This window comes from Oncorhynchus nerka, linkage group LG26 (assembly GCF_034236695.1).
Source record: "Oncorhynchus nerka isolate Pitt River linkage group LG26, Oner_Uvic_2.0, whole genome shotgun sequence".
In the NCBI taxonomy this organism is placed as follows: Eukaryota; Metazoa; Chordata; class Actinopteri; order Salmoniformes; family Salmonidae; genus Oncorhynchus; species Oncorhynchus nerka.
The window spans coordinates 12,523,573-12,550,817 of record NC_088421.1 but is presented as its reverse complement, the minus strand read 5'-3'; the positions used below and the strand labels follow the sequence as shown (position 1 = coordinate 12,550,817).

The 27,245-nt window shown below is 43.2% G+C and overlaps 1 protein-coding gene across 1 annotated transcript; it reads right to left on the bottom strand.

Annotated features, from left to right (window-relative positions):
• Positions 1-23,516: 23,516 nt before the first annotated feature.
• On the bottom strand, positions 23,517-26,798 carry LOC115109872 (uncharacterized). The gene is made up of 2 exons (XM_029635117.2): positions 26,737-26,798; positions 23,517-25,577 (listed from the first exon to the last, which is right to left on the bottom strand). The coding sequence occupies exon 2, from the start codon at positions 25,568-25,570 to the stop codon at positions 24,218-24,220; it is 1,353 nt and encodes a 450-aa protein (XP_029490977.2). The 5' UTR covers positions 25,571-25,577; positions 26,737-26,798; the 3' UTR covers positions 23,517-24,217.
• Between the last annotated feature and the right edge of the window lie 447 nt (positions 26,799-27,245).

The following is a 27,245-nucleotide window of genomic DNA, read 5'->3' as shown; positions in this document are numbered from 1 at the left end:
TCATAATCCCATCCACCCACACGCAAACAACCCCCCCCCCAATTCTGTCCTCATCCATAAAGACCACGACTCATCTCCCACCATCCACATCGCCATGGAAACACTGGATTTGGTCAGTTGATTGACGGTGGCTTCGCCGCTGTATGTGAAGGAGGCCAAGTACTGGGGAGCAGCACTCTTTGCTTTGATAAGGGAGTCAAATCCATTGTCTGATCACCATGGTGCTGTCTGAATGGTGAAACAAAAGAGATAGGGCTGATTCCCACATTATCTCACTCTGTTCTGTGTTAACACTGAAATTGGTGCGACAATATTGACTGCGATGAATGTTGCTGACTTGTGGGATATCATGGGTAAAATGCAAATCAGGAAGCCCATGATGATGTTGCTCATTGGTTTAGATGGACAGTAGTCTCTATCATGGAGATGCACTGATGCCTATGGTATATGGCCTAGCTGCTACTGTGTAATATATAGAGCATAAGAGGTGAAGATAAATGTTAGTCAGTATATTGGATCAGGCTGGGTTCACCGTGCATTGCAGTATTAGTGTATCTGCTGGCTTGACATCCATCATGTTCTCCACATGCACTACTATACCCCTACTCTAACCTCTAGTTCCCAAAGGAACCTATACTCCCCTACGGATATATGTGGATAGTGAAGCTAAAACTCTTAATTTGGCTCTGTACTCCAGCATTTTGGATTTAAGATCAAATATTTTATATGAGGAGACAGAATGCCACCTTCTATTGGAGGATATTTTCATACATATCTGCATTACATATATGTTTTTCAGTGGATAATGAGAACGTTACAGATGCTCAAAGACAATACCGCCAAAACATGCTAACCTCTCACCATTACCAATACCAATAACAAGGGAGGTTAGCATTTTTTTGGGGGGGTATGATATTTTTGCCTCTAACTTTCGCATCATTATTCACGATTCATTAATGATTATCCATAATCATGGTAGCATCCACATTAATATAGAAATGTTCAGAAACATATTCCATTCTTATTTACAGTTGAAGTCGGAAGTTTAAATACACTTAGGTTGGAGTCATTAAAACCCGTTTTTCAACCACTCCACAAATTTCTTGTTAACAAACTATAGTTTTGGCAAGTCGGTTAGGACATCTACTTTGTGCATGACACAAGTAATTTTTCCAACAATTGTTTACAGACAGATTATTTCACTGTATCACAATTCCAGTAAACTTTCAGAAGTTTACACACTAAGTTGACTGTGCCTTTAAACAGTTTGAAACATTCCAGAAAATGATGTCATGGCCTTAGAAGCTTCTGATAGGTTAATTGACATAATTTGAGTCAATTGGAGGTGTACCTGTGGATGTATTTCAAGACCATACCTTCAAACTCAGTGCCTCTTTGCATGACATCATGGGAAAATCCAAATAAATCAGCCAAGACCTCAGAAAACAAATTGTAGACCTCCACAAGTCTGGTTCATCCCTGGGAGCAATTTCCAAACGCCTGAAGGTACCACGTCTGTACAAACAATAGTATGCAAGTATAAACACCATGGGACCACACAGCCGTCATACCACTCAGGAAGGAGACGTGTTCTGTCTCCTAGAGATGAACGTACTTTGGTGCGAAAAGTGCAAATCAATCCCAGAACAACAGCAAAGGACCTTGTGAAGATGCTGGAGGAAACAGGTATAAAAGTATCTATATCCACAGTAAAACGAGTCCTATATCGACATAAGCTGAAATGCCGCTCAGCAAGGAAGAAGCCACTGCTCCAAAACCGCCATGAAAAAGCCAGACTACGGTTTACAACTGGACATGGAGACAAAGATCGTACTTTTTGGAGAAATGTCCTCTGGTCTGATGAAACAAAAATACAACTGTTTGGCCATAGTGACCATCATTATATAGAACTGATTGGAGGAAAAAGGGGGAGGCTTGCAAGCCGAAGAACACCATCCCAACCGTGAAGCACGGGGGTGGCAGCATCATGTTGTGGGGGGTGCTTTTCTGCATTTCACTTCACAAAATAGATGGCATCATGAGGGGGAAAATTTGATATATTGAAGCAACGTCAGGAAGTCAGGAAGTTAAAGCTTGGTCGCAATTGGGTCTTCCAAATGGACAATGACCCCAAGCATACTTCCAAAGTTGTGGCAAAATGGCTTAAGGGCAACAAAGTCAAGGTATTGGAGTGGCCATCACAAAGCCCTGACCTCAATCCTATCAAAACTTTGTGGGCAGAACTGAAAAAGCATGTGCGAGCAAGGAGGCCTACACACCTGACTCAGTTACACCAGCTCTGTCAGGAGGAATGGGCCAAAATTCACCCAACTTATTGTGTGAAGCTTGTGGAAGGCTACCTGAAATGTTTGACCCAAGTTAAACCATTTAAAGGCAATGCTACCAAATACTAATTGAGTGTATGTTAACTTCTGACCCACTGGGACTGTGATAAAATAAATAAAAGCTGGAATAAACCATTCTCTCTACTATTTTTCTGACATTTCACATTCTTAAAATAAAGTGGTGATCCTAACTGACCTAAGACAGGGAATTTTTACTAGGATTAAATGTCAGGAATTGTGAAAAACTGAGTTTAAATGTATTTGGCTAAGGTGTATGTAAACTTCCGACTTCAACTGTACAATAAAGGTAACTCCAAAGTTACACAATACATTATTTATCATTCGTTTCATTATCTGAAATACAACCAAATCAAATTGCAAATGCGCCCAACAAGTTTGTAGAGTCACAAGCTTGATGTTGTCATTGCATGCTGGGAATATGGGACCAAATACTAAACTTTTGACTCCATTTAATACACGAAGTGAATTTGTCCAAATACTTGACACCTTCAAATGGGGGGACTAGATACATAAAGTGCTTTCATTTCTAAACGCTAAAACAGATATGTATGAAAATAATCTCAAATAAAAGGTGACATTCTCTACTATCGCCTCATAAAACATCTGATCTCAAATCCAAGATGCTGGAGTATAAAGCCAAATTAAACCATTTAGCTTCACCGACCAAATAAATATGTAGGGGACTGTATATTTCATTCTACAGTACACTCCATCCAAGAGGAGGTAGCTGTGAAGGTTACTGTAGAGAGGCGAGCGACTGAATGTATGAGAGAGTGTAAGAGTGGTGGAGGTGAGGTTGAAGGATGATCGATGTACTAGAGCAGTTACCTTTTTTTCTCAGCACAATAACACCCCCGCCCCCCCCACCCTCCCACCAAACATGTCCCCCCCTCGAGCATCCAGCCAATCACATTGTCATTGACATTCCCCTGCAGTATCACCACTGGAGCGAGGGCAGATCTATTGTGCCACTGCTTGTAGCGGTGAAAGGGTTTCTGGGCCGGTGAGCTCGCAATGCTTGGATGGAGAGAACAGAGAGGGGTGGTGATGAAGAGAATGATGAAGATGACAGACAGCCCTAGGGGACTAGCCAGTCTTAAACTCAGCCCTGGGAAATGCAAAATGCCAGCAGAGAACCTGTAGATACATTTAGATTAATAGCATCATTGCACCACCTACAGTACTGTAACCTGCTCTATGAGCTACTGAAGGAGGTGGTCCCAAGCAGAACATTATCAAGTTGTTATGTGCAGTGATCAGCTCAACCTAAAAACATAACATCTAAGCCATTTTGCAGACCCATTCTCCATGTATCACCAGGGACGGATTTAGTGATTTGGAGGACCCAGGCAGAGGCCAGTCTGAGCCCCCCCCCAAATGGGTTTTATAGTAAAGACCTGTAATTTAACTGTAAAAATGTATTACATTTTAATGTGCCATGAACACAACCAGTCGTTATGTTTTCATATGATTGTCAAACAAATCACTCGAAAAGTATGTTAGCTTCGCACATTCATCCCATATCATTTCAGCATCCGAACAGTGCACTGTGCACCCACCAACTTTCCTTCAATTCGCAAGTGGCTGAAAGTATAGGTAACTGCCAAAAGAAAGGAAACACCAACATAAAGTGTCTTAATAGGGCACCGGGCCACCAGGAACCACCAAAACAGCTTCAATACACCTTGGCATAGATTCTACAAGTGTCGGGAACTCTATTGGAGGAATGCAACTAGGGTTGCAAAATTATGGGAACTTTCAATAAACTTTCTTTCTTTTTCCTTCTCTGCCCTGCTCTGCTGCTGTCATGTTGTCTAATGATTGGAGACAGGCGCAGGAATACGTAATAGTTTTTTTTATTTACTCCACCCGAACAAAAGGATGAGGTGTAAACCTCTAAATAACAGACAGGACGATGACCTGTAAAACAAGTGAACATAGGGCACACACATAACATGCGAATCAGGGGGAATGGGAACCAGGTGTGCGTAATGAGACAAGACAGTCCGGGGTTGGTGATAATGAATCCAGTTCAGTGACGCCTAGAAGGCCTGTGACGTTTACCTCCGGAGCTGGTGCATGGAATGAGCAGCAGTATCGGGGGATCCGTGACAGCTGCCACATTTGCAATCATATCGCGTGAAATGCATGGGAACTCTGTCAGAGTGGAAGAGTCTATTATTTATCATGAACCAGTCCATAGGTGATCAATGACACTTGTTTCTACTATTATGAAAGAAAAGGTGGATTATATTAACATTTAATTGAGATATACAGTATGTATGAATATATACTGAGTGGACAAAACATTATTGCCTTGCTCTTTTCCCTCAAAACAGCCTCAATTCATCGGGGCATGGACTCTACAAGGTGTCCAAAGCATTCCACAGGGATGCTGGGTCATGTTGACTCCAATGCTTCCCACAGTTTTGTAAAGTTGACTGGATGTCTTTTGGTTGGTGGACCATTCTTGATACACATGGGAAACTGTTGAGCGTGAAAAACCCAGCAGCGTTGCAGTTCTTGACACAAACCAGCACCTGCCACATACTACCATACCCTGTTAAAGGCACTTAAATCTTTTGTCTTGCCCAATCACCCGCTGAAAGTCACACATACACAATGCATGTCTCAATTGTCTGAAGGCTTCGCCTCCCCTTGATCTATACTGATTGAAGTGGATTTAACAAGTGACATCAATAAGGGATCATAGCTTTCACCCGGATTCACCTGGTCAGTCTATGTCATGGAAAGAGGAGGTGTTCCAAATGTTTTGTACACTCAGTGTATATGTACAGTTTGAAGTCGGAAGTTTACATACACTTAGGTTGGAATCATTAAAACTCGTTTTTCAACCACTCCACAAATTTCTTGTTTACAAACTATAGTTTTGGCAAGTCGGTTAGGTCTTTGTGCATGAAACAAGTAATTTTTCCAACAGTTGTTTACAGACAGATTATTGAACTTCGAATTCACTGTGTCACAATTCCAGTGGGTCAGAAGTTTACATAAACTAAGTTGACTGTGCCTTTAAACAGCTTTGAAAATTACAGAAAATGATGTCATGGCTTTAGAAGCTTCTGATAGGCTAATTGACATCATTTGATTCAATTGGAGGTGTACCTGTGGATGTATTTTAAGGCCATACCTTCACACTCAGTGCCTCTTTGCTTGACATACTGGGAAAATCAAAAGAAATCAGCCAAGACCTCAGAAAACAAATTGTAGACCTCCACAAGTCTGGTTTATCATTGGGAGCAATTTCCAAATGCCTGAAGGTACCACATTCATCTGTACAAACAATAGTACGCAAGTATAACCACCATGGGACCACACAGCAGTCATACCGCTCAGGAAGGATGCGTTCTGTCTTCTAGAGATGGGCGTACTTTGGTGCGAAAAGTGTAAATCAATCCCAGAACAACAGCAAAGGACCTTGTGAAGATGCTGGAGGAAACAGGTACAAAAGTATCTATATCCACAGTAAAACGAGTCCTACATCGACATAACCTGAAAGGCCTCACAGCAAGGAAGAAGCCACTGCTCCAAAACCGCCATGAAAAAGCCAGACTATGGTTTGCAACTGCACATGGGGACAAAGATTGTACTTTTTGGAGAAATGTCCTCTGTTCTGATGAAACAAAAATAGAACTGTTTGGCCATAATGACCATCGTTATGTTTGGAGGAAAAAGGAGAGGTTTCGCAAGCGGAAGAACACCATCCCAACCGTGAAGCACGGGGGTGGCAGCATCATGTTGTGGGGATGCTTTGCTGCAGGAGGGACTGGTGCACTTCACAAAATAGATGGCATCATGAGGCAGGAAAATGATGTGGATATACTGAAGCAACATCTCAAGACATCAGACATGGAAGTTAAAGCTTGGTCGCAAATGGGTCTTCAAATTACCTCAATCCTATAGAAAATTTGTGGGCAGAACTGAAAAAAGCATTGGCCAAAATTCACCCAATTTATTGTGGTAAGCTTGTGGAAGGCTACCCGAAACGTTTGACCCGAGTTAAACCATTTAAAGGCAATGCTACCAAATACTAATTGAGTGTATGTAAACTTCTGACCCACTGGGAATGTGATGAAAGAAATAATATCTGAAATAAATGTTTCTCTCTACTATTATTCTGACATTTCACATTCTTAAAATAAAGTGGTAATCCTAACTGACCTAAAACAGGGAATATTTACTGAGATTAAATGTCATGAATTGTGAAAAACTGAGTTTATCTGGCTAAGGTGTATATGAACTTCCGACTTCAACTGTATATGTATGTATATGTATTGAGTGAATCAACCGGGGTCTCAAGCCAATAAATTATATTATTTTTTAATGAAAGATTACTTGTATTATTTTATTAAATTATGCCCAGCTCACGAGGCCCCTTGATGATGTGAGACTTGAGGCAATTGCCTCTTCTACCTAATTGTAAATCTGCCACTGTGCCTCCCCCCCAGCCAGCATGCAGAGAGACTTGTACTAAGAAGGTAACAAAGTGCAAGGCAGTTACTCAGATTTCCCCCCGATTGATGTGCATGTCCATTAACGTGACAGTGATGGGTATGTGGGTTAGTTGTGTGGGTGGGGAGGATTGGTAGGCCTACATCTAATTCACACACATCATTAAAGAGCCAACTGAAAAGCAGTGGATGTCAAGGAGAGGAGGCGGTTAGAGTGGGTACAGGGTAGGACAACATTTCACTACAAATGAAGTCAGCTGTAGAGTGAAGAGGCTAACAGTATATGTCATGTTATTAGAAGGGCAGGAGCCGAGCATGCAGTCCAGCAGAACACTGCAGGGCTGCTACGTGAAGCTCGGCCTCCTCAGCAATTTGACCAACAACCAGTTCCCTGGCCTCACTCAATCCACAACCACGACCCGATGAGAGAAAGCCCCCAGGCAAAACTCCTACTGGCTGCTGCCATTGCTTGCTATGGCTGCTAATGGTAATGTTTTCTTCATCCACACACAGAGAACATATGTAATTTCATGCAAGCAAGAATCTTTAGGGACAAACATATATGATAACACAGATAACATGTGTAAGAATAGGGCCAATTTTCTCTGGAATATAATTGAGAAAACATGATTTCGTGCAGCCATGTCCTAGGAATTTCAAAAAAATCTCTGATGACCTTTAGATCGCTGCCACCATGCCTTGTATGGGCATCACATGTGTATGCTGATTGAAGCCCTTGCAGACAAAGGCACAGTGGTGTACAAAGTTGCCGAAGATGAAAAAGACCGCGGACTGTCATAAATGTCAGCGAATTTTGAGAGGCCGTGAACAATTGAAATGAGCATACTCTAATCCATCTTTGACGAAAAAGCCACAAATATCTCTCACTTAATGTAGCCTTAGGTAGCCTAGCTTAGGAGGACATGGGGGGGGGGGGAAAGGTTTCATTTCATCATAACGGAATTGCTTTTTTTTGCAACGTGGTTCTTTTTTTAGAGGCAATTGGTCTCCATCTGTCTGCGTGGCCTGTGCAAGTGCGTCGCTGGTTTTTCTTCTCTTTTTCACTGACCGTTTGGTGAAAATGTGTCTGCACTTCGGCAGAACAACCTACCAACAACTACATTAAATAGCTTGAGCCTACTATGCACGCAACAATTCAAAAATAAATGCCAGTCTAACCGGAGAATGTTTGTGACAAACATTGTTGAAACGTTCTGCTCTCCAGTTAAAGTCAAAAATACGCAATTTAAAGAAGAAGCCCATGGCCATGCAACCCTGCCCCTCATTCCATAGTAGCCAATAGGCTACATGTTTTTGCCAGTGAGTATGTAGCCTTAATTATGAGATTTCTGTTTTCAAAAAATGTTTGGTATAGCATAACATTTACAGTAGTGAGTCCATACATTTTCATGGTCCCCCGTGGGAATCAAACCCACGACCCTGGCGTTGCAAGCACCACGCTCTAACAAGTGAGCCACGCAGGACTTTGATGTTGAGAAGCATCTATACAAGCATCTCTATGGTATATAATAGGCATCCCAATGGTCTTTTAAAGGCAGGACCCTCATGTTGGTGTCCCACTAACTTAGTGTAACCTACAACTGTTAGAGTCCTTCTGGGGCTTTTGAAAAGGTCATAGTGTAGGCAGCATTAAGCCTTCATTTGTATGTGCAATGTTGAATTTGTTATTTTGTTTAGCTGGACTGTTTGTGCAGTCCAGTCAGGTGTTCCTTCCCCCTTGTAGTCTACACATAGTGATCTAGGCCTGAATGATTTTGAATGGCCACCGAAGACATCCTCTTCCTGCGCTCCACAAAACTATATTAAGCACATCACCTTGCTGCCATACAAAGAGCCCGAGGGAGCTGCACTAAATTACAGTGAAATGAGTTTTTTGTTTTCTGTCTGTAGCTGTAATACAGTACGTTAGTTTAGGCCCATCTGTTGTTCTGGGGGCTTGTTGTCACTAATAGGGCCTATCTCTCCTTGGCCATGAGAGGTTCATCGGAGTAGTGACTGGCTAATTGTTTCGGTTTAGAACGATAGATGACTGATAAATATGGGATGTCCCATAGTTGGCTCTGTGTTTTGTTATGGCATGTTGTGAAATGTCACTGCCCAGCTGCCATCCATCGTAACTGATTAGGATTGGCGGACTAAGTACGGTATAGAAAATGTACATACTGGTGTACATGTACATACTTGTTTCCATATTGGGCTTTTGAGTACCTGTAATAATGTCAACCCCCCCTCTCTCTCTCTCTCTTACTCACTCGGTGGAAATCAAACCTGCCATGACACATTGTGGCACACAACCACCCAATCTGTTTATGATGATGATAAGTGAAAATCATTCTCATCGTGACAATCATTACCGGCTATTATAATTATTATCATCATTATTTTGATGATCTCAGAGTGGAATGCAGAATGGCGTGTTTGTGCCTGTGTACGCGAGTCCCAAGACTGGCAGCTCTTATAAGCTTGTATAACACAGGGGAGTGACTGGGATAAAAGCGTGGACTCAGAAGATGTCTCTGTCTCCCTCCTTGGGAAGGAACACTGTGGTATGTTATGTGAAGTACAGCTTCTACCATCCATGCCTCTGACTCTGTTTCCAATAGAGATGGAGTGACAGCAGGCAACAGGCTCATGTTTTTCTCTGCCTGTAAACCAGCTGGACCACAGACAGACGGACGGACGGACGGATGGACAGACAGACAGACAGACCAGCATGTTCTTAAAGTTCTGGGCATCCTGGCTCTTCCATACATTATTTATCAATCCGATCATTAAAAACTATTTTTCTCCTTTCTACTCTTATCTCTTTCCATCTTCTGGCATTTCACCTCCTCTTCTCTCTCCTCCATCTTTCACAGTCCATTAGCGGCTGTACTCTCTTCCCACTCGCCCCTCAATCTTGGTCCCTCGACCGCAATGCTCAGGATCTTCCTCTCACCCATAATGCCTGTGGTTCTTTCCCTCGACCTTGGTGTGTCCCTGACCCTCGCTATAGCGTGCGTGATTTCACCGCTGGTGGCTCATACTTTACCTTGTTCTCTCAGATACCATGTTGTTACGTACGAAAATTCATAGCCATATAGATTTTTCTATTTGTAAACTGTTCTTGTGTATGTAGCTGGACTCTGCCCTAGATCCTGGCTGTGTTCATGTCTGAGAGGTGTATGTTGCCCAGACAATACATAAATGCTTACAGTGACAAATCTCCTAAGAGACGAAAATAGTCATAGAGGTAACATAGACGAATCCTCCTGATTCCTGCTTACAAGCAAAAATTAAAGCAGGAAGCAGCAGTGATTAGATCAATAAAAACTTGGTCAGATGAAGCAGATGCTAAACTACAGGACTGTTTTGCTAGCACAGACTGGAATATGTTACAAGATTCCTCCGATGGCATTGAGGAGTACACCACATCAGACATTGGCTTCATCAATAAGTGCATTGATGATGTCGTCCCCACAGTGACCGTACGTACATACCCCAACCAGAAGCCATGGATTACAGGCAACATCCGCACTGAGCTAAAGGCTAGAGCTGCCACTTTCAAGGAGCGGGACTCTAACGTGGAAGCTTATAAGAAATCCTGCTATGCCCTCCGATGAACCATCAAACAGGCAAAGCGTCAATACAGGACGAAGATCGAATCGTACTACACCGGCTCTGACGCTCATCAGATGTGGCACGGCTTGCAAGCCATTACAGACTCCAAAGGGAAGCACAGTGTCTTCACTGACATTTTCAACCTCTCCCTGTCCAAGTTTGTAATACCAACATGTTTTAAGCAGACCACCATAATGCCTGTGCCCAAGAACACTAAGGTAACCTGCCTAAATGACTACTGACCCGTAGCACTCACGTCTGTAACCATGAAGTGCTTTGAAAGGCTGGTCATGGCTCACATCAACCCCATTATCCCAGAAACCCTAGACCCACTCCAATTTGCATACCACCAAAACAGATCATCAGATGATGCATTCTCTATTGCACTCCACACTGCCCTTTCCCACCTGGACAAAAGGAACACCTATTTGATAATGCTATTCATTGACTACAGCTCAGCGTTCAACACCATAGTGCCCTCAAAGCTCATCAATAAGCCAAGGACCATGGGACAAAACACCTCCCTCTGCAACGTGATCCTGGACTTCCTGATGGGCCACCCCCAGGTGGTAAGGGTAGGTAACAACACATCCGCCACGCTGATCCTCAACACAGGGGCCCCTCAGAGGTGCGTGCTCAGTCCCCTTCTGTACTCCCTGTTCATTCACGACTGCATGGCCAGGCATGACTCCAACACCATCATTAAGTTTGCCGATGACAGTGGTAGGCCTGATCACCGACAACGACGAGACAGCCTACAGGGAGGAGGTCAGAGACTTGGCTGTGTGGTGCCAGGACAACAACCTCTCCCTCAACGTAATCAAGACAAAGGAGATGATTGTGGACTACAGGAAAAATAGGACCGAGCACGCCCCCATTCTCATCAACGGGGCTGTAGTGGAGCAGGCTGAGAACGTCAAGTTCCTTGGTGTCCACATCACCAACAAACTTACATGGTCCAAACACACCAAGACAGTCGTGAAGAGGGTGCGAAAAAACCTATTCCCCCTCAGGAGACTGAAAAGATTTGGCATGGGTCCTCAGATCCTCAAAAGGTTCTACAGCTGCAACATCGAGCATGACTGGTTGCATCACTGCCTGGTACGGCAACTGCTCGGCCTCTGACCCCAATGCACTACAGAGGGTAGTGCGAACGGCCCAGTACACCACTGGGGCCAAGCTTCCTGACCTCCTCCATACCAGGCGATGTCAGAGGACGACCTTAATAATTGTCAAAGACTCCAGCCACCCTAGTCATAGACTGTTCTCTCTGCTACCGCACGGCAAGCAGTACCGGAGTCTAGGTTCAAGAGGCTTCTAAACAGCTTCTACCCCCAAGCCATAAGACTCCTGAACACCTAATCAAATGGCTACCCAGACTATTTGCACTGCTTCCCCCCACCCTTTTTTACATCGCTGCTCCTCTTGGTTGTTATCATCTATGCATGTACATATTACCTCAACTAACCAGTGCCCCCGCACATTGACCTGTACCAGTATATAGTCTCGCTATTGTTATTTTACTGCTGCTCTTTAATTACTTGTTACTTTAATTTCTTATTCTTATCCATATTTTTTGAAACTACATTGTTGGTTAGGGGCTCGTAAGTAAGCATTACACTGTAAGGTGTTGTATTCAGAGCATGTGACTAATAACATTTGATAACAGCGATGCCAGGGTTACCAAGGTAACCTTTACTCTCTACATTTCCATCATGTCACCCCCTCTCAGGTTCGTATCCCTGTGGACTTACATTGTGTTGCAGCTGCCTGTCAAGAGTAACCTTGCCTCTGGCCCACCCACCACAGAGCTATCCTGAGCTGCTCCAGTCACATGGTGGTATTTTCACCTCACCATTTTTTATAAGTATGAAACTGAACTCATAACTTTATTGTTGTGGTCAGTGGAGTGGGAAAGTGGGCATAACACTGGCTGTGATAGTGAGCTAATGCCCTCTCTGCATGGGCCAAAGACTGCTGGTACAGTACACCATCTCCATTCTCTCTCTCTCTCTCTCTCTCTCTCTCTCTCCCTAATTTCCTCTCTGCATGGGCCAAAGACTGCTGGTACAGTACACCATCTCCATTCTCTCTCTCTCTCTCTCTCTCTCTCTCTCTCCCTAATTTCCTCTCTGCATGGGCCAAAGACTGCTGGTACAGTACACCATCTCCATTCTCTATCTCTCTCTCTCTCTCTCTCTCTCTCTCTCTCTCTCTCCCTAATTTCCTCTCTGCATGGGCCAAAGACTGCTGGTACAGTACACCATCTCCATTCTCTCTCTCTCTCTCTCTCTCTCCCTAATTTCCTCTCTGCATGGGCCAAAGACTGCTGGTACAGTACACCATCTCCATTCTCTCTCTCTCTCCCTAATTTCCTCTGCATGGGCCAAAGACTGCTGGTACAGTACACCATCTCCATTCTCTCTCTCTCTCTCTCTCTCTCTCTCTCTCTCTCTCTCTCTCTCTCTTTCTCTCTCTTTCTCTCTCTCTTTCTCTCTCTCTTTCTCTCTCTCTCTCATTTCCTCTCTGCATGGGCCAAAGACTGCTGGTACAGTACACCATCTCCATTCTCTCTCTCTCTCTCTCTCTCTCTCTCTCTCTCTCTCTCTCTCTCTCTCATCCACCATATCTTCTTGTATACACATTACACACAATCTTCCTCAGATTGAGTGTGTGGTTGAGGGACCTAGAAAGGATCACTATCTCCCCCAGCCTCCTCTCTCATTACTGGGGAGCGTCTCTCCACCCACCTCCTCCTAGCTCTGGTTTTGAGCTCCACAAGACTAAGTCCCTTGGCTCCCGTTGGTTACCATATCATCTCTCGGTGCGAGAGATGCGCCCCCAGGACTGTAGCAATGCAACGCACTGCCTGTGCCTTTAAGAGAGAGGGAGAGATGAAAAGAGAGAGAGGTGTGCAATGGAGAGAAACAGGAGAGATTGAGAGAGAAAGAGACAGAGAGAGCACAATAAACTATCATGAACAACATTTTGGTTCATTCTTAGCCGTGTGCTGAGCATCTCTGCACAGGCACACACACTCTCTTCTTAGGCACTTATTGCTAAAGAGTACGCCTCTCTCATACACACACACGCTCACAGCTATCAGAGCTGGATCACAGCCATCTCGCCGAGGAGGATCCAAGAGAGCAAGAGGAAAACGGAGAGAGAGAGAGACAAAGGGAAGGAGGACGGAAGAAGGAGAGGAACGAATAGGAAAGAGGAACGGCACGAGGAAGGAGAGACTAAACGCTTGTGTGAAGAAGAGAACGTGAGGGACAGGAGGGAGGAGAAAAAAGAGGAGGAACAGGAAACGCGATCACTCTCGGCTCCAGCTGTCCGCGTCGCAGCATGGGCAATGCACCATCCCAAGGCATGTCAACGCTACTATCTCCATGTGTACATAAGTAGCAGCTCGATTTTATTTTACAATGTGTTATATTTTCCAATCTGCTGGTCTGTGCTATCAGATACTCTCCCAGCAGGGAGTGGGGGGTTGGATGTGGGCGCTGGCGATGAGGCATTGCTAGAATGTGATGCTCTGACGGGGACAAGGATGCAGGGTGGCTGTGGAAAGGGAGAGGGGATGTGGGGTTGTGGATGAGAGAGATACTGGGAGATGCTGGAGGGATTGGGTGGAGGTTGCAGGATGCATGCATGTGCGGAAGAGCCGGGAAATGGGAAGGTGCAGAGCTTAGGGAATAGAACGGTCATTACTGAGGTGTGTGTGTGTGTGTGTGTGTGTGTGTGTGTGTGTGTGTGTGTGTGTGTGTGTGTGTGTGTGTGTGAGAGAGAGAGAGACTGTGTATGTTTGACTGTGTGTGTGTGTGTGAGGTGAACAGAAGGTGGAAATACCGGTGTGTGGAGGTGGCGGTGACAACAGCTGCATCTGTCAGCCTCATGGGAAGGCTCGGGGAAGTGAAGCGTTCCAAGGATTGTGTGTGAGAGAGGGAGAGAGAGAAAGTGAGATGGAAATGAATGGGTGTGTAGAGCACAGTCAATTTGTTTGAGTGTGTGTAAAATGGGATGGTGCTGTTAATGGAGGAGTGAGTGGGTTAGCACTGTTTCCTGCTGGTGTGCTTTTGATGTCTCTCTCTCTCTCTCTCTCTCTCTCTCTCTCTCTCTCTCTCTCTCTCTCTCTCTCTCTCTCTCTCTCTCTCTCTCTCTCTCTCTCTCTCTCTCTCTGTTTCCAAACTGGAAAAAGCAGTGCATAGGTTTGGTTTGCTGAAACACCCCTGAAAATGGAAGGAGACAAGTGTAAGAAAGAGGAATTCTTAGAGAGAGTGAGAGCAAGAGGAGTGAGAGGGTGTGTGTATGTCGGGAGGTGGGGGATATAAAGACAGAAATGGATGGATAAAAAAATGCTTGAGGCATGCCTTAGCCCTAATGGGATGGATGTGCATCTTTGATAAGCCAGAGAAAAGGGGAACACAGAGGCAGAGAAAAGGGGAATAGGGAGGGATGGCTGACTGCTCAGAGTGGAGGGAGGAATATAGCTTGGGGAATTCTGCTACCTTTCTTTCCCTCCCTCTCTGTTTTTTTTCCTGTCTCTTCCCCTCTTCTTTTCCCCTCCCCTTCCACTGCTCTTATTTTCCCATCAATCAGGGACTGTCTGGTTGCTAGAGGGAAAACGAGTTGAGAAGAGAGTGATAAGGAGGATGAGAGAGAGAGAATGAAAGAAATGACAGAATAAAGGAGATTTTAGGAGAGATGAGATGGTAGTGTAAGTAACGGTTGAGGGAGGAACAGGCCAGGAGCAGTACAAAGACACAAGGTTGATAGACAATACAATGTATTCGGGTATGACGCTACAAGCTTGGCACACCTGCATTTGGGGAGTTTCTCCCATTCTTCTCTGGAGATCCTCTCAAGCTCTGTCAGGTTGGAGGGGGAGTGTTGCTGCACAGCTATTTTCAGGTCTCTCCAGAGATGTTCGATCAGGTTCAAGTCCAAGCTCTGGCTGGGTCCCTCAAGGACATTCAGAGAGTTGTCTCAAAGTCACTTCTGTGTTGTCTTGTCTGTGTGCTTAGGGTCGTTGGCCTGTTGTAAGTGGAACCTTCTGAGGTCCTGAGCGCTCTGGAGCAGGTTTTCATCAAGGATCGGTCTGTATTTTTGCTCCGTTCATCTTTCCCTCGATCCTGACTACTCTCAGTCCCTGCCGCTGAAAAACATCCCCACAGCATGATGCTGCCACCACCATGCTTCACCGTAGAGAGTGACTAGAGTTCAATCTTGGTTTCATCAGACCAGAGAACCTTGTTTATCATGGTCTGATAGTCTTTAGGTGCCTTTTGGCAAACTCCAAGAGGGCTGTTACATGCCTTTTACTGAGGAGTGGCTTCCGCCTGGCCACTCTACCATAAAGGACTGATTGGTAGAGTGCTGCAGAGATGGTTGTCCTTCTGGAAGGTTCTCCCATCTTCACAGAGGAACTCTGGAGCTCTGTCAGAGTGGCCATCGGGTTCTTGGTCACCTCCCTGACCAAGGCCCTTCTCCCCCAATTACTCAGTTTGGCCGAGCAGCCAGCTCTAGGAAGAGTCTTGGTGGTTCCAAAGTTTTTCCATTTAAGAATGATGGCCACTGTGTTCTTTGGAACCTTCAATACTGCAAAAATGTTTTGGTACCCTTCCCCAGATCTGTGCCTAGATACGATCCTGTCTTGGAGCTCTACGGACAATTACTTCAACCTCATGCCTTGGTTTTTGCTCTGACATGCACTGTCTACTGTAGGACATTACAGTTGAAGTCAGAAGTTTATATACACCTTAGCCAAATACATTTAAACTCAGTTTTTCACAATTCCTGACATTTAACACAAGTAATAATTCCCTGTCTTAGGTCAGTTAGGAAATGTCATTCAGTTTTTATTTCTTTCATCACATTCCCAGTGGGTCAGACGTTTACATACACTCAATTAGTATTTGTTAGCATTGCCTTTAAATGGTTTAACTTGGGTCAAATGCCTCGGGTAGCCTTCCACAAGTGTTCCACAATAGGTTGGGTGAATTTAGGCCCATTCCTCCTGACGGAGCTGGTGTAACTGAGTCAGGTTTGTAGGCCGCCATTGAAAATAAGAATTTGTTCTTAACTGACTTGCCTAGTAAAATAAAGGTAAAATAAAAAATAAATAAAAAATTAACTCCAATACCTTGACTTTGTTGTCCTTAGCTATTTTACCACAACTTTGGAAGTATGCTTGGGGTCATTGTCCATTTGGAAGACCCATTAGCGACCAAGCTTTAACTTCCTGACTGATATCTTGAGATGTTGCTTCAATATATCCACATAATTGTCCTCCCTCGTGATGCCATCTATTTTGTGAAGTGCACCAGTCCCTCCTGCAGCAAAGCACCCCCACAACATGATGCTGCCACCCCTGTGCTTCACAGTTGGGATGGTGTTCTTTGACTTGCAAGCCTCCTCCTTTTCCTCCAAACATAATAATGGTCATTATGGCCAAACAGTTCTATTTTTGTTTTATCAGACCAGAGGACATTTCTCCAAAAAGTACGATCTTTGTCTCCATGTGCAGTTGCAAACTGTAGTCTGGCTTTTTTATGGCGGTTTTGGAGCAGTGGCTTCTTCCTTGCTGAGCGGCCTTTCAGATTATGTCGATGTAGGACTCGTTTTACTGTGGATATCGATACTTTTGTACCTGTTTCCTCCAGCATCTTCACAAGGTCCTGTGTTGTTGTTCTGGGATTGATTTGCACCTTTCGCACCATGACATCATTTTGGGGAATTTTCCAAGCTGTTCATATGCACAGTCAATTTAGTGTATGTAAACTTCTGACCCACTGGTATTGTGATACAGTGAATTATAAGTGAAATAATCTGTCTGTAAACATTTGTTGGAAAAATAACTTGTGTCATGCACAAAGTAGATGTCCTAACCGACTTACCAAAACTATAGTTTGTTAACAAGAAATGTGTGGAAGGGTTGAAAAACAAGTTTTAATGACTCCAACCTAAGTGTATGTAAACTTCCGACTTCAACTGTATAATAGACAGGTGTTTATTTTTTCCAAATCATGTCCAATCGATGGATCCCCCCTATGATGATCAATGGAAACAGAATGCACCTGAGCTCAATTTTGAGTGTCATAGCAAAGGGTCTGAAAACGTACGTAAATAAGGTATTTATGTTTTTTTATTTTTTGTAAATCTGCAAGAATAAAAAATAAAAAAAGTTTTTCCTTTGCCATTATGGTGTACTGTGTGTAGATTGATGAGGGGAAACAATAATTGACTCCATTTTAGAATAAGGCTGTAACGTAACAAGGTGTGGAAAAAGTCAAGGGGTCTAAATACTTTTAAAATGCACTGCAAGTAATCGAAGGATGTGGATGACAATGAAGATGGCAGAGTACTGGAAAGGAGAGAGGTGGAGTTGAACGAGTGTCTTTTCTCTTAGTGATGATGACTTGGTGAGAATTGCCTCAAAAGGAAAATCCGCTTTCAAAAAGGGTCAAGAGATGAAAGAAAGAAAGAAACTGCCGTATCCAAAATGCCTTTGGTCAGCGGTCATATCCAGAACAAAATGCCTTTGGTCAGCGGTCATATCCAGAACAAAATGCCTTTGGTCAGCGGTCATATCCAGAACAAAATGCCTTTGGTCAGCGGTCATATCCAGAACAAAATGCCTTTGGTCAGCGGTCATATCCAGAACAAAATGCCTTTGGTCAGCGGTCATATCCAGAACAAAATGTGCCGAGGCTGCTTTGGACTCTTGTCTGTCTGTCCGCTATCCTCCATTCTGTTCGTTCTTGTGGTTTTATCTGCTGTCTGGTTTTTGGAGGGATTGAAATGGATTAGTAGGCTGAATAGCTAAGCCACTGGCTTCTTTTCCTCCAAACAGACATGAGGGCCTGCGTCCCAGATGCCACTTATTACCAACCTAGTGCACTACTTTTGATCATAGCCTCATAGCCTCCGGTCAAAGTAGTGCACCATGTAGGGAATAGGGTGCCATTTGGGACACAGCCGAGGTCAGCCGTATGCCTGTAGCCAACTTGCTGAGTGAGGTAACTGAAGGCCAGCTTTAAGTAGCCTGAAAATATCACCATTCAGTTTCTAATGATGAAACGGAAGCAAGTCTATCTTAAGCCCTTGACTGAGGTTGACCAGTACACATTACAGAAACCATGTTACAGAAACAATGCATTAATAGGAGAAGTATGCTACAGCCCAGTAGCCTGCCTTGTATGAGTCTAATTCCCCTACTGATACCTTGGAGCAGAGGGATCCGATCTTGGCCCGAGTTTTGTGCCCACAACAACGTTGTGTAGTAGGGTTTATGTGGGATTGGGTTCAACACACATCATGCGTGTGCTGAGTGATTGTCACCAGTGAGCAGAAGTCATGTCAGAGGGAAGCGGTATGCATGCTGCTAGTGACAGGATGCTATAACACTGTATGGGAGGGAGATAACACTACTCTGAAGGATGGAAACATTCTAATACCACGGCATGACTGTCGATGTCCGAAGGATAACAAACACAGCCTACTGTATAAGGGGATGAGTGGAGTGAAGTGTGTGCACGTGTTCTTGTGTGTGCGCGTCCGTGCATGTGTCTGTCAGTATGTGCGCGTGTGTGTGTGTCAGTGTGTGGTTGTGCGTGCGTGTGTACAGCTTCACCCTGCCTTGGCAGAGGGCTAATGCAACAGTATCTGAAGGTAGCTCTTAGAGTAGTTATTTAAAAGGACACTTGAGAAGGCTTGTGTACCTCTGCTCTCTCCTCTGTTCATCTGCTCTCTCCTCTCCATTTATTTGTTCTCTCCTCTTCATTAGACGAGACACTTGCGTGAATCGAAGAGATACAGCCACAAGCAAACATTTCAGTCTATCCATGGGCCTGTTTCAAGCAGGGAATAGCAATTGCGAAACCTATGAGTGTGTGTGTGTGTGCTTTAATGTTATGCATTTTTCTGTACTGTGTCTGTGTATTTATCTATACTATACGGTATGCGACTATATTTCATTGTTTTCTTGCCATGCACCTGCTTATTCCCCAGGTCTTTGTTGCACAAAGCACATGACTGCTGCCTGCCGATTGGCTGGCGATGATGCAATGCTTTATGGCAGCATAGCTGTTTGGTTTGAGGGCCTTTTGGAAGTAATTGAACCAACTGGGAGTAGCTTTGCGTCAATGTAGTGATAGCAAACCAGATATCACATGCATTACAAAGTATGTTCAGAACACAGACACACAAGGCGATAGGCTCCCCTTCAGGACACACAGCTCGTCTACAATCAATTAGGCATGCTGTTGTTCCATGAAGGAGGAGCGGTTCTCACAGTGTGTGTGTGTGTCTGAGAGAGAACCTGCGTACTGGTTTAGAACAGTGTGTGATGGTGCTCAATCCTTCTCTGTCAGCAGATGGTCCATACAGGTTCTCTCTGCATTCATATGGGCTTCATCGCTGTGGGAGAAGATGGATGACTGAGCGCTTCTACAGAGCCAACTTTTACTCTCATATATTGATTGGGACAGCCTTCCCTCCTTTCATACTCCCTCCCTAGTTTCACAGTTTTTTTGTTGTTTTTGTTGAGAAGTCAGGGGTTCTCCCAACCAATCACATGGCCTCCTCCCCCCCCTCTCTGTGTTTGAGATTGGATCCTTCCAAAAGGAATAGCGTGTATCAGGAATCGGTCACAGTTATACTATTACGCTTTGAAGGTCATTAATGATTCAAGTGTTTGAAGATTACATGTGTTTATCAAAGGTCCCTGTTTTCATACTAAGATCACAACAGGGTAGATTTTTATGTTTGTGTATCATCATGGAAGTCTGAATATTTTATTCTGATTTTCCACAGCAGTTCATTTCGATGTATATATTTTTGTAATACACTAAGCTGTAGGCCTATGTGTGTTTACAGATCATGAAGAAATACATCCCCATAATTGTCCTGAAATGAGCTTTATTGAAATGAATCACATTTGATGATTTGATGTTGACCATTTCTATCCTGCCAAGCCATCAAAGCCTATGACTGCTGGAAAAGTAGCATTCATTTATCTAACTGAAGATTTGCATACTTTATTTGCCAAAAATGTCATTCTCAGTCAATCTCTCTCTCTCTCTCTCTTCTCTACTCGCAACCAGACGGCTGCTATGTTATTTAGCCAGTACAATTTCAACACAAATTATAGTATCTTTAATAGACTGACCGATTTACTTTACTCATGGTGGATACTTAGACAATGGGTCGACGTATCCATCTACAAATTGGGATTTTTAAGGGTTTTTAAGTGGTGTTTTTTAATAGTATTTTTTTGTTATAAAAAAAAAAAGATTTTATAAGGGGTGGATCAGCTCTATTATTGCGGAAAGATTGTTGCTTCCATCAATGTAATTGTCTGCATCATTTCCAAACCCCCATATATGTTTGGGGTAAATATATATACCATATACATACATACAGTTGAAGTCAGAAGTTTACATACACCTTAGCCAAATACATTTAAACTCAGTTTTTCACCATTTCTATCATTCAATCCAAGTAAATATTCCCTGTCTTAGATCAGTCAGGATCACCACTTTATTTTAAGAATGTGAAATGTCAGAATAATAGTAGAGAGAATGATTTATTTCAGCTTTTATTTCTTTCATCACATTCCTAGTGGGTCAGAAGTTTACATACACTCAATAGGTATTTGGTTGCATTGCCTTTAAATTGTTTAACTTGGGTCAAACGTTTTGGGTAGCCTTCCACAAGCTTCACATAATAAATTGTGTGAATTTTGGCCAATTCCTCCTGACAGAGCTGGTGTAACTGAGTCAAGTGTGTAGGCCTCCTTGCTTATTTCAGTTCTGCCCACAACTTTTTGATAGGATTGAGGTAAGGGCTTTGGGATGGCCACTCCAATACCTTGACTTTGTTGTCCTTAGCCATTTTGCCTCAACTTTGGAAGTATGCTTGGGGTCATTGTCCATTTGGAAGACCCATTAGCGACCAAGCTTTAACTTCCTGACTGATATCTTGAGATGTTGCTTCAATATATCCACATAATTGTCCTCCCTCATGATGCCATCTATTTTGTGAAGTGCACCAGTCCCTCCTGCAGCAAAGCACCCCCACAACATGATGCTGCCACCCCCGTGCTTCACCATTGGGATGGTGTTCTTCGGCTTGCAAGCCTCCCCCTTTTTCCTCCTAACATAACGATGGTGATTATGGCCAAACAGTTCTATTTTTGTTTCATCAGAACAGACAACATTTCTCCAAAAAGTACGATCTTTGTCCCCATGTGCAGTTGCAAACCGTAGTCTGGATTTTTTATGGCGGTTTTGGAGCAGTGGCTTCCTCCTTGCTGAGCGGCCTTTCAGGTTATGTCGATATAGGACTCATTTTACTGTGGATATAGATACTTTTATACCTGTTTCCTGCAGCATCATCACAAGGTCCTTTGCTGTTGTAAATTCATCTCTAGGAGACAGAACGCATCTACTTCGGTATGGGTGGTCCCAAGGTGTTTATACTTGCGTACTATTGTTTGTACAGATGAACGTGATTTGGAAATTGCTTCCAAGGATGAACCAGACTTGTGGAGGTCTACAATTTGTTTTCTGAGGTCTTAGCTGATTTCTTTTGATTTTCCCATGATGTCAAGCAAAGAGGCACTGAGGTTGAAGGTAGGCCTTGAAATACATCCACAGGTACACCTCCAATTGACTCAAATCATGTCAATTATCCTATCAGAAGCTTCTAAGCCATGACATAATTGTCTGGAATTTTCCAAGCTGTTTATATGCACAGTCAACTTAGTGTATGTAACTTTCTGACCCACTGGAATTGTGAGTTATAAGTGAAATAATATGTTGGTAAACATTGTTGAAAAAATTACTTGTGTCGCACAAAGTAGATGTCCTAAACGACTTGCCAAAACTATAGTTTGTTAACAAGAAATTTGTGGAGTGGTTGAAAAACAAGTTTTAATGACTCCAACCTAAGTGTATATAAACTTCTGACCTCACATGTATCTACATTTTACAGACCCTGTATGTTTTACATTTGTTATCTTGTTGTTATTAGTCCCACCCTTCAGCTCCATTCAACCCCTCCCATCTCTCTCTTAACACCATCCATATTGGATTTCTATTTGCCATATATTTTTTTCACTATGCTGTGATGCTTCACAAAAGTACTGAACCTTTCTATTCTCAAAGCTTCTACAGATTGTACATTAAAGATAAACATTTTTGCAAGAAATAATTCTGATATTATTATTGATTGATTGACTATGACTTTTCAAATCACCCAGTATTGCTATCTGCAGTGTTAGTTCTAGGCAAATGTTACAATTCTTCAGCCATTCCTGGACCTGTGACCAAAAATGAGCTACATATGGACAATACCAAAATAAATGATCTAATGACTCTGCCCCCTCACAGCAAAATCTGCAGAGCTGGGAAGATTGTATCCTCCATATATATAACATTCTATTGGTTGCAAGAAATTTGTATTATAATTTAAATAGAAAAATTGGAAGTTTTAAATCCGGCGTTGTTTTGCGTGTCAATTCATAAACCATGTGCCATGGAATGGGTACATCAAAAATAAACTATTTTGCAATTTATATGGCACAGCTGTCAATTTTTACGCCCTTAAATGAAATTGGTTGAAATTGTAAAATTTTATTGGAGACTATTTTTATTTATCACAATTTTATTTAACCGTATATGGTCTTTAATGCAGGGCCAACAGACAAGTTAAGAGAGTTTTTTTCCCCGTAAATTATATTTAATGGAGTGAAGGGAATGGTATCAAACAGCTGGTTTTCATGTGTTTTGATTCCATTCCGTTCACTCCATTTTCAGCCATTACACTCTATTCCAGCCATTTTTATGAGCCGTCCTCCCCTCAGCAGCCTCCACTGCTTTAAATATATTTATTTCTGTGAAATGTATTGAAAGTTCCCAGCATTTTGCAACCCTAGTCAAAATACTGCTGGCCCTCCTCTGCTCCTCTGTGGTTAGATTGTGAGTCTAACCAGCCCAAACAAATCTACTCATCCATTAGCAATCTTGATAATCATGGCCTTCAATATAACACAATGTTATTCATCTTTATCTTTATTGGGATTCCCATTAGCTGACGCCCTGACGACCGCTAATCTTCCTGGGCTCCATGAACACAACAAAATATACTTTGCAATTTATATTGAAAAACTGTAACACAATTGACGGTAGTAGACAATACAAACATTTGACATGTAGACATTACAGACATCAGTGCTCGATTGGTCTGGTCAGGGTAGTTTGTTCAGTTGCAGTTATGAAGTTATCATAGGTCAGGTAGCTTAGGGTAGTTGATAAACTACCTCAGGGCATTATGCTGATTTATGCCTTTTGATTCATTCACTCATCCTCTCCCTACATCTCCATCTTATTACCTGAGACTAAACATATTTTAGTAGTAGTCTAATCGGTCTCTGAGTTACAGAAGGGTCAGATGTGTCCAATCCTGTCTGCTCTCTACTGCCGTCAGCATGGTGATTGGCTGCTCCCTGTCGCCACGGAGACGGCGTGGTGTTGTGTAAGCGGTAGAAACAGGGCTCTTTGTTAATCACATGACTGACGTGTTCTCTGTTGGGTGCTTTAAATTTAGACAGTTGCTTTCCAATTTCTTTCCAAGTGTTGTAAGATTCTGCTGGTTTCTCCCTAAATGACTGTTTTTGCTCGACAGTCTGAGGGGTTAAGTACCTCGCTCATGGCTGGAGACACTAATACGAATACCAGCAATCCTCCAGACACCTTTTTACCATTCCCATGGTTTAGTTTTTGCCAGAGTTTGATCATATGTTTCCTTGAGGAAGAATCGAGCTTGAGCTCCAGGTTGAATGGACAAACTAGACTCATATGAATATATATCATATTTATCATATATATCATATGTGTCATCCTGTTTAGTGAAATAGATAGCATACTGGTAAGTATAGTAACAATGACTAGAATAGTTGTGATTGGTGTAGAATCCAACCCACGAGTACTTCAGTCTTAAATCAGTCTTCCAATCAGTGAAGGTCTTATTGATGAACAGGCGAGCGCATCCGTAGCCGTCTTTAGTGTAGAGCTGCAGACTGGCGTCATACCCCTCGATGCCAACAGGAACCTTCCTGTCTGCGTCATCATACTGAGGTCCTCTCATGAAGACATCTGACCCGTCCTTTGAGAGGAGATTGACCTGTAGCCCATGGTTAAGGTACTGGTTGGTGTCATAGGTTCCGTAGCTACGCGTGTCAAGAGAGCGAGATAAGAGATTCTTTCCATCTTTATTAAAGAGTGCCAGCATCACCCCCACATCGAGTAGACTGTCAGGGACATTGGCCCATCTGAGCCGAGCGTACCCACTTTCTGTGGATTTCACCTGGAGCACAACAGCATAGCACTCTGTGTGGTGGTCATTCACCACGGCCCCTTTCATTATAGCAGGGGACTCATTTAGAGTCATTCTGACTGCGTCTTCAACCGTGTATGTGCTATCAGTGGCAGAGCAGTTCCATGTGAAGGTTCTGGAGTCTACGTCATAGCCGGCAGCGTACAGAAACACGTCCACACTGTTCACCCGGTTTTGCGAAAGGGTCCTGATCTCCCTCAGGAGGGCGGGGCTGATCTGGTAGGTCTTTTTGTGGTCATACTCACTGCTTCTTCGATAGTGCTGAGTGATGTAGACTGCCTCTAACAGTGGACTGTTGGGGCTTGTTCTGACAACTAACCTGTCCATGTTCCTCTCTAAGTTTCCTGGGGTAAGGTAATAGCCGAGAGTGACATAAGGATCGAGTGAGTATGCTGTTGGTGTGTTGATATTCCCGACTTCGTAGTAACCCTGTCTGTTCTGATTTTGCAGTTGTGGAAAAACTTCATAGTTATTGAAGTGATGGAAGCCCCAGTCTCCCCTTTCTGGTAAGAACGTTGGTATGAGTGTATCGTCGTTATCGACGTTTAGGCCGCCCGAGACGAAGTGTAGCAGCAGTAGGCCATGACGAGGGAATCTGTGGCCAAACTCGATGTTCCTGAGGTCATTTATTGAGTGAAGGACAGGTATATCTGCAGACTCTAAGGCCAGTGGTAGCAACAAGACAAAGATGCAACGCAAGCCTTTTCTCTCCATGGTAATCCTGTGAGAGAGAGAGACAGACTGTATGATGGCAGCAGTACAACCTAGGGAGAAATTGAGGGGGGAAAATGGATTGATTGATTGCAATTGATTACAATGGCTAAGGTGCATAAAGATGGGGAATTCAAATATGATGTTGGTTTTTTACCACTACCCACAGAGTTTTTAAACTACAGTGTACGACATGGTTCAATGCGCCAATAAATCAGCACAATCAACTTTCCCTTTTTTCAAACTGCCACCGTCCTGGAGCTAGAAATGGGATCATGTATACTGTGCTTTATGCAGATACCAAAAATAGTAACGTAGAGCTATGTACAGCAAACGTAGCAAATAAGGGAATTGTGTGGGGAAAAGTCTATGCATTTACATATCGCAATAATGTATATTATATTGATATATAGCTGTCCTTTTTTTGCTACTGTCGGTAGCGAGTTATGGCTGCTGTATATTGTTGCCTAGATACAGGAAATAAACAGAATCTTTCTACTGCAGTATCTCGCGGTGTAATTGTCTCCACCACCTGTGTTTTGTTCATGTTTAGTTGTGTTTAGTTAGTTATTCGAGGACCTCCCGTTGTTAAACAGCACTTTTATTTCCCTGATCATTCAAAACTCATTTTCTCATGCTCTCTCTTGTCTCTCTGCAGCAGACATATAGTGAGTAACATGTTTGAAAAGATCAAATTGCAATATAAACGCAGTATTGAATCACAAATCAAATCAAATCAAATTGTATTGGTCACATGCGCCGAATACAACAGGTGTAGTTGACCTTACAGTGAAAGGCTTACTTACGGGCCCCTAACAGTTGTCAAATTTATATAGAATCTTGAGAATTGCAATTCATAATGGTATCGGCACCGAAGTATCGTGATAATATCCCTGGCAATTCCTCGTCCTAGTGTCCACTATTGGAGCTTTTTTTTGTCTTTCCTTTCTCCGAGCTCAATTGCTGTTAAGAATTTGCAGTACAATTCGTAACTGCAAGCGTAATACAAGTGAGCATTTAGGGGGAAAAAAATTGCTTTTCATTGTAATCAGATACAAGTTATAAGATCATAAACACTGTTAGGCATTTTACAATTCCTAACTGCACATAAATAATAAGAGCATTTAAGAGAAAAAGTATGTATGCATTAGAAAATGATATTCTCTGACCGTGTTCCTGGTGAACCGTCCTCTGATCTAGTGAACACTGAACCACCTCACCTCCTTTTACAGCCCAGCAGAAGACTGACGTCTCCAGGAAAGGAAATGAGTCACACATTCACCCACTAACCTGGCAGACCGCTCAGGTGTGTGTTTGTGTGTGCCCCCAAGTCACAATCAGTTATAACAGGACGGTCACCTTTTTACACTTGAGCAGAGGTTGCGTTCCACTGCTCAGACTTTGCATGCATCAACCAACTTCTCCCTCAGTACGACAGACCACCATCTCCCTCATCTGTTCTTCTCCCATCACCTCTATCCCCTGCGTTTTACTACCACACTCTTAGAAAAAAGGGTTCCTAAAGCGTTCCTCGGCTGTCTCCATAAGAGAACACTTTTTAGTTTCGGGTAGAACCCTTTTGGGGTCAAGTAAGGTGTGTAATGAAACTGTTCCTTCTCACTTCATCTAACCTGACCTGACCTCGTTCCTCATTCCTCACTACTCCTCAGCTATTCAA

Coding starts and splice junctions, on each gene's coding strand:
- LOC115109872 (XM_029635117.2), bottom strand. CDS start 25,570: ATGGAGAGAAAAGGCTTGCGTTGCATCTTTGTCTTGTTGCTACCACTG.